Genomic DNA, 7,683 nt, shown 5'->3' on the forward strand with positions numbered 1-7,683 from the left:
AATAAATGTCATAATATATGAATTCGTTACACTCCATAGTTGTCGTCAATATTAAAACAATGACATTTTTGTTATAATAAACTGTCACGATTGTCCTATATTTGACAAGAAAAAAATGTCGACATTTATTTTTTAAAAAAATTGTCACGATTGACACATCCTTGACATTTAAAAAATGTCATAATAAATGAATTTGCGACATTTTTTAAACTGTCGTTAATACGCAAATGATGATAGTTATTTGTTGTCATAAAATAGTAATTAACGACATTTATTTTTTGTCATGGAAAATCTTATTGTGACAATTTTCGAAATTACTATGACTATAAATAACTGCCACGGATTTTATTCGTAACAGAAATTAAGTGTCGTTGTAGACCATAACCTTCGAAATAGCTATATGAACACTAAGGCAAAGGTTGAGACGTAGGTGAAAATCTACTTGGGAGATTCCATCAAATTAAGAACAAAGAAAAGTGAAAAGTTATGATCAAGCTTTGTAGAAAGAAAAAACTAGAAAAAGTGATTTGTGTTGATTATATATATATATAGGTTCACATTGAAAGGCATTTTAGGAAAACAAAGATATTGGCAAAGGCATGCAAACTGCAGTAATGGAGTACTTGGGAGATTGAGAAAGTTCAAGCTGTAGAGAAGAAGAAGATTATAATTGTCTTTGCCTTTTTCCTCTGCTCAACCAATTACATATATATGAAGAGTTTCATTAAAGGTTTATTCATTACTATTACTTGGGAAAAAAATGGTAAAGAAATAAAGAAGTGGAGTAAGTGAATATTTTTGGTAAGTAGTTGAGGGGCAAAACTAAAATATTTAAAATTTTTGAATCAAAGTATGAATAATTAATGAAACACTTGAACCCTCCCTACATACTTATGAATTTGAATCATAACAATAATTTATTTTAGAACCATGATGATGATTACACGTGGACATGGGACCCAGGGTTTACATTGCGATGCGATGTTAGGTTCCAATGATCTGAAGAAGCTAACACTTTTCATTTTTATTTTTTCCTGTTAGGGATTGATTTTCAATCCATTTTTCGCACACCCCAATTCCGACGTTTTGATTCCCGATTCCATTCCGATTGATCCACCAACGTTGGTCGCCGGCGGTGGCCGATTTGTATCTTCTTCCATTTCTATTCAATTAATTCCTCATACAATTGCCCACAGCCGCCCGTTGAATTCTCGTCTTTTTCGAACGGGTAAATTCCCTTTCCTTATCATTATAATTTCGGTGTCGTCTGGTAGTTCCATTAATTCCTTCTTCTGGGCAATTTTCGCTGGGTTTGTTGGTTTGTTCTATGGTATCTGTTGATTTCAGGGTTTGATTCTATGGTTTTTTTTTTTTTTGCCTCAATTTCCATGTTTTTGTTTGCCTTCGGTTTGTTTATGTACGGAAATATTTGATCCGTCAGTTGATCAATTTGTGGGTGACTCTTCTGCATCATTTACAAGGGTTCACTCTACCTTGTCTTCTGCTCGGACGAACTAACTGCTTGTTTAATGATTGGCAATGTGAAACAACTCATTTTTATGGTGTTTGGATTGAAGGTCAATGGCGTATACTTTGGAATCATGGACGAAGGAATACAATGAAGCTTTGAAACTCTCTGAAGATATCAATGGCATGATTTCTGAGAGAAGTTCACTTGCTGCGTCTGGACCGGAAGCTCAGCGTCATGCCTCAGCTATACGCAGGAAGATCACAATATTGGGTACCAGACTTGATACCTTGCAGAGTCAATTACCCAAACTTCAAGGAAAGCAACCAATGTAAGCCATGTTACTTCTTATCGTTTCCCTTTTCCGAAGTTTTCAAATAGACAGAGACAGGAATATCAACATATATGTGTAATTCGTTGTAGTTTAAGTCAGAAAACAATGCTCATCTTTATAAGTGGTGTGGTTATCGAACTCTGCATGTGGTAGTGTTTTTGGTAATTGGCATTGGGGGTTTGTATGTTTCTGGATTGTATATTAAATCTGTATCCTTTGGTTTGTAGACCAGAGAAAGAGATGAATCGCCGCAGGGACATGATTGGAAATTTGAGATCAAAGGCTAAGCAGATGGCTTCAACTTTGAACATGTCTAACTTTGCCAACCGGGATAGCTTACTTGGCCCAGAAATAAAGCCAGCTGATGTCGTTAACAGAACAGAAGGCTTAGATAACCGAGGCCTAGTTGGTTTTCAACGACAAATTATGAGAGGCAGGTTTATTTGTTTGAAGTTTTTAACTCAATGGAAAAAATTTCACCACTATGAATCTCTCCTAATGTGAAAATGTGGATCTTTGGAGCAGAGCAAGATGAAGGCCTTGAGAAACTGGAAGGGACTATAATTAGCACAAAACATATCGCATTAGCTGTCAATGAAGAACTTAACCTTCACACGAGACTGATTGTATGTCTTTTGATCATTTGTTGATTTACTTGATTTCTTTTCATCACTTCTCATTAAGTTAATTCTTGTAATCCTAGTCTTGTTTCTAAGTCTGTTCAATGGTGCAGGATGATTTGGATGAACATGTCGATGTTACAGATTCCCGATTACGGGTATGAATCTCTTGTTCTAATTATTTATTAACACAATGATTGTTTTGTGGTGTACTATAACTGTGAGCGGGTACACCGTGTTGGGTAAGATATAAAACTTAGTGTACGAATGGGCAGAGTGAAGAAGAAAGGAGCAACAAATAGTTAGTCATTTTTCCTCCTAATTTTCAAATTTGGAAGATCATTCTTAGAAAGTTAGATGGTAAATGTTACCCCTTGTGAAAATTTCTGGCTCATCCTCTGGACAGATTGGATCTCCTAACTGGTGAGGATCAGTCTAGTTTTTGGAAATCTCAACGGTTCAAACTTCCTCGAAAGTCTATATTATCGTTATCGTGCATTCATTGCATTAATTTGTTCCTTTTGCTTTCCTTTTCCGATCGATTAAATTTATAAGGTTACCAACTTTAATCATTGCATTAATTTATGAATTTGTGCAATTGATTAAAACAGCGGGTGCAGAAGAGGCTGGCAATATTGAACAAACAGATCAAGGGTGGTTGCACTTGCATGTCGATGATTTTATCAGTTGTTGGGATCGTCGTTCTCATTGCAGTCATATGGCTACTGGTCAAGTATTTGTAATTCACCATGTCTTGGTGTGAATTCGCTTGAACATAAGCTTGTGGTGTAACATTCTGATATATGTTGTTTTTTCTTTGCGAATTTGTGTGTTCTTTTTTTCCTTCTTTTACTTAACGTGGAGTGGAGTCCATGATATTGAATCGATCTTGGACTTGTATATTTTCCGTTTAAGCAGATATTGTGATTCCCAACTCTTCATCCTCTTCTTGCTACTAAATATTAGTGTTTTGTGATTAAATTAAAGTTTTCAATGGCTCACAAGTAGGAGATAATTTGTTAAAATGACTTATTTATTTATTACTATTATTTTTTAATCTTTTCACGAGGCTGTTACTACTAATTTCTCTTCAACCATCATATTTCAATAATCAAAATCACTTGCACTGGATTGTACCATTTTTTCAGTTCTCTCTTACAAAAGTAATTTTGAGTGGTTAGAATATTATAGATGTAGTCTAGAATGTGGCACCTAATATGGGGTGGACTGTGGAGGTTGAACGTTTGGTCTTGAAGTGAATAGCACGAGTATGATCGAACATCAAAAAGTAATTCAATGTTATTAAATTAAAATTTGAAGAATGAAACTTGTTGCACTTTCTCTTCCATGTCCTAAACTTAAAATAAATCCTAAACTCAGTTCAATTTTTTCTTTTTTTTATCAATATTATAGAATGAAATCTGTAGCAGTTTTTTCAAAGTGTTGAATTCCCTATGAGTATCAATGACAAGATCCTTTATTCAAGAGTGAAACGTAATTCACTAGAATAAAATCCTAATTAATATAGAACAAAATCACAACTAGATGATTTGAACCTATTTTAAAGCGAAAGGATCACTTTATTAATAAATGATAACTATTATTGATAAAAGTTGAAGAATGAAACAAACAGCCCCAACCACAAATGGAGATATGTAATAAGTAGCTATGAATAACAGTCAATCTGACGAAGAGTAATTAAAAAACAACACTCAGGAAGCCCGATTGAAGGTCATCTTCAAATTATGAATTGCACAGATTCAACCTGCAAATGCAACATAGATACATGGAATCTGAAAAATAGAACATATCTTTAGGGTTGATTAGCCGCAACCCCATGATTTAAAATTCATAAGACAACTTGTAGTAGAGGTTCCCAAAATAAACACTTCACTCCGAGTCATTCAGAATGGGAACAATAAGTGGCTTCATTTGTGCAAGATATACAATTGCCCACCTAGATTCAACAAATGCAAAGAATAGTCATTACACATTATACATATTAGCGTTTAGAAATAAAATAATAGATACTGTGGCAAGAGTAGCCCAGTTTATAGATTCAATAACAGATTTCAGAAAGTGATCGTGGTGTTGAAGATATACTATCTGAAAGGATACTCCTAACAGACATAAAGACTATTCTTTCCCTAATTTTTGAGGCTCTTCAACAAAATGTCTGGAAAACCATGGGTGAAAACTAAACCTAGAGGCTTATTGATGCTAGGCTGGGTTATGTAAGGCTTATTGATGCTAGGCTGGATTATTTCACAATGGAGATGAAAAGAACAAAAAAATGGTAGCCAGTCAATTTTAGATGGAATTCAGTACAACAACAAGGATTTGGTAAGTTTCTCTGACTGAAACTTCATCAAAGATTTGAACATTTCAGTAAAGAGGCACTTGAAGGTCCATTGTCAATAAAGTCAATAAATAATATTGCGCACAACCACATCCAAATAAAAAATTGGATAATGGGCTGATTTGTACTTTACTCCTTTGGTATCAACAAGTAACCAAATTCATGATTTAACCACAGGGTTGATTGGTGCATGATTCCAAAATCTTGCAAGCAATCGATATAAGAAACATCTTAATAAGTATCTATTTTGTGGACTTACAATCTAATATTGTTTCCTTATTATTATGACTCTTAATTTGTACATATCCGATACCACCGAGTAAGTAAAAGTATCAATCCTATGAAGAGTACTCCTACCAAGTCCTAATAATATATTTCATTAACTCACACACTATTGCAGATGTACGATCTATTTTCTCCACCCAGCTGCATCTTCCTTCACTAAAGAAAAACCTTACTAGTTACTAGAAATCAAAGGTTTGTTGCTTTAGGCTGCAACTTGAGTTTGTTTGGGTTGCTGTGACGCACAATAGAGACAGTTGCTCCTTCGTTGAGGAAATTTGATGAACTCTCATTTTCCAGATAAGGGAAGAGTTTTGTGGTTGGCTTGTTGATTTGCTATCTTGTTGGAAGAATGTGGCTTGAGAAGAATAGCAAAATTTTTAGAGAGGTGGAGAAGCCTTCAGTAGAGGTGTGAAAGGGGGTAAGATTTGATGCATCCTAGATTCCTAATGGGTGTCTGCCATTCGACTTTTTTGTAATTAACAACTTGGTTGTATTCTTTTGAATTGGATTCTTTCTTATAGGTTAAGATTCCTTTTGTGCACTCTGAGTTCCCTTGTACACTCTTTCATTTTTTTTAATGAAAAAAAATAATTTGTCCCCTAATATAACAAGCAAATTTTATTGCACGAAGGAAATTAGTTGTTATCGAACTTAAGACACAAAAAACTTACATCATCCAGCAGCATATTGTTGCAGTAATGATCAAAGTAAGATGAAACCTGCATTCAAGAATAGCAAATTAGCCAATGCCCGAGTGCAATGCCAAAATTATAAAAATACTTCGAAAAGTTATGCAAATGCCAAGGGGTTAATGGTTAAAAAATAACATAACTATTCAATTGTTTGAATGGCTAAGAGGTCTTCAAATAAGTATTAAGATACCAAGGAAGTCAGATGCATGATCAACAGTCTTTCCTAATTTTTGTTGTTAACCATTAAGTGTCTGATAAAGCAAGCAAATTTGACCAGGTAACGTAAATTCTAAATATGAAGTTTCAGAGACTACCCACATATAACCTTTTTCAGGAATTGAACAAAATTAGACCGCTATAAGACTTAATAAGAGGCTTTCATCTCTCATAATAACACTGTTCCAAGGGTGAGTATTAATGTGGCTGCAAAGACTAGCAACCAGAGAGAGGCTAGAAAAACAAGCATTAACAGTGTTTTAGTAAGTACATTTTAAGTTCTGATCAAATGTCAAACCACAGAAAAACTTTAACATTAAGCTTACCAATGACATACCCTCAACACCAAGATAGAAAACATTTATATACTCAGACCAAGAACAACATAGTTCGACAAGATAAATTTCAATCAATCATTTTCCAAAATGACGTTACATTTCCTCAACTAAAGTAACAACATTTTATAGAAATCATGACATCGTTCATTGACTATCAAGCGTTTTCAAATTTCACATCTTTTATCAATATTGTTCCATCCTACTCAATCTCCCATACATCTTCCCTAATTTTGTACATTGCTATCTTAAATCACAGAATCTCATATTACAATATTAATAGCACTTGATACCAGCTTAGACACAAAATCAAGCGCCTAAATCTTCATTATAAAAAAGTGGCAGTCATTGGATAAATACCAAAATAATAAAAAAAAGGATTAAATGTCTAAACTCCAACAACACAAGGATTTAGAATCAATAGCGCGCATTAGCTACAGTACAACCTAATCAAAATGATTATGAGCAACAAAACTTAACAAAGTTGCATAGAATATGAAAATCGAACATAGTTATGAGCAAAAGCGAATACTTTATGACCGAGTTAAATGATGTATCAGCTGAACTAATTTCCTCTAGATCCACAACCCAAGAGAAGTATGAAAATAGAGAATAAGAGAATCTATAAAGAACAAGGGAGTTTACAAATTAGTCGAAGCTCCTCTATTACAGCAAATTAGAGTGCAAAAACATGTGATGACTCCAATCACGGCGAAAATCAGGGATGTGACCAAGAATCCCATTTTTAATCCCCTCTGTTCGACCTTGACCGTGGAATCGAAAGATCAACACCTCTGCAGTCAAAAGAAGAACAGGCAAATTAAGAAGTGGATTGAATTAAACAAAAAGAAGGGTGGGGGGTTAAGAGAAGAATCTGAAAAAAGGGGATTCGTTTGATTACCAAGAAACAAGATGAAGAACTGTGGGAATCATAAAGCATTTCAAAAAATTTGAAGACGACAAAGAAAACAGATCTGAAATCAATCGAAATCTGTATTCCGTAGCCGTGAAAACTAATTGGGTCGGATCCTACTACACAATGGGTCCAATCAAATTCGGCACTGCAGGCCCAGACACATCTTTTCTCTTCCTTATTTACGGGTGAAATCTGGTTGGGTTGGGTTAAAGTTCTTTAACCCAACCCAACTCATGTTTTTGGGTTATTTGGATTAGCAATTTGGTTAATATGTGATTGTATAGTTCTTGATAAAAAAAATATTGATTTAATAAAAAATTTAAAAATGTTCTAATTTAAAAATTATTTTCTTAAATAGAAAAAATAATATTTTATGCCCAATTATAACAATTCATTAATTATTAATTATATAATAGGAATATTAATTATATATTATATTCATAAGATTATTTGAAAAA

The 7,683-nt window shown here is 33.9% G+C and overlaps 2 protein-coding genes across 3 annotated transcripts; one reads left to right on the forward strand and one right to left on the reverse strand.

Moving 5' to 3' along the window:
• The first annotated feature begins 992 nt into the window (after positions 1 to 992).
• LOC101208669 (syntaxin-51) lies at positions 993 to 3,408 on the forward strand. Its single transcript, XM_004151342.3, has 6 exons — positions 993 to 1,228; positions 1,578 to 1,799; positions 2,030 to 2,235; positions 2,328 to 2,428; positions 2,536 to 2,580; positions 3,034 to 3,408. Exons 2-6 carry the CDS (start codon positions 1,582 to 1,584, stop codon positions 3,163 to 3,165), a joined length of 702 nt encoding a protein of 233 aa, XP_004151390.1. The 5' UTR covers positions 993 to 1,228; positions 1,578 to 1,581; the 3' UTR covers positions 3,166 to 3,408.
• Positions 3,409 to 3,981: 573 nt separating this feature from the next.
• Positions 3,982 to 7,369, reverse strand: LOC101208426 (V-type proton ATPase subunit e1). 2 transcript variants are annotated; one of them, XM_004151341.3, is made up of 4 exons: positions 7,211 to 7,369; positions 6,955 to 7,103; positions 5,738 to 5,785; positions 3,982 to 4,379 (listed from the first exon to the last, which is right to left on the reverse strand). In XM_004151341.3, the coding sequence occupies exons 2-4, from the start codon at positions 7,050 to 7,052 to the stop codon at positions 4,313 to 4,315; spliced, it is 213 nt and encodes a 70-aa protein (XP_004151389.1). In that variant the 5' UTR covers positions 7,053 to 7,103; positions 7,211 to 7,369; the 3' UTR covers positions 3,982 to 4,312. The 2 variants fall into 2 exon arrangements, with proteins under 2 accessions (XP_004151389.1, XP_031744853.1); XM_031888993.1 differs by having other exon boundaries at positions 6,955 to 7,211.
• Positions 7,370 to 7,683: the final 314 nt, after the last annotated feature.

Source organism: Cucumis sativus, chromosome 7 (genome assembly GCF_000004075.3).
Source record: "Cucumis sativus cultivar 9930 chromosome 7, Cucumber_9930_V3, whole genome shotgun sequence".
Taxonomy (NCBI): domain Eukaryota; kingdom Viridiplantae; phylum Streptophyta; class Magnoliopsida; order Cucurbitales; family Cucurbitaceae; genus Cucumis; species Cucumis sativus.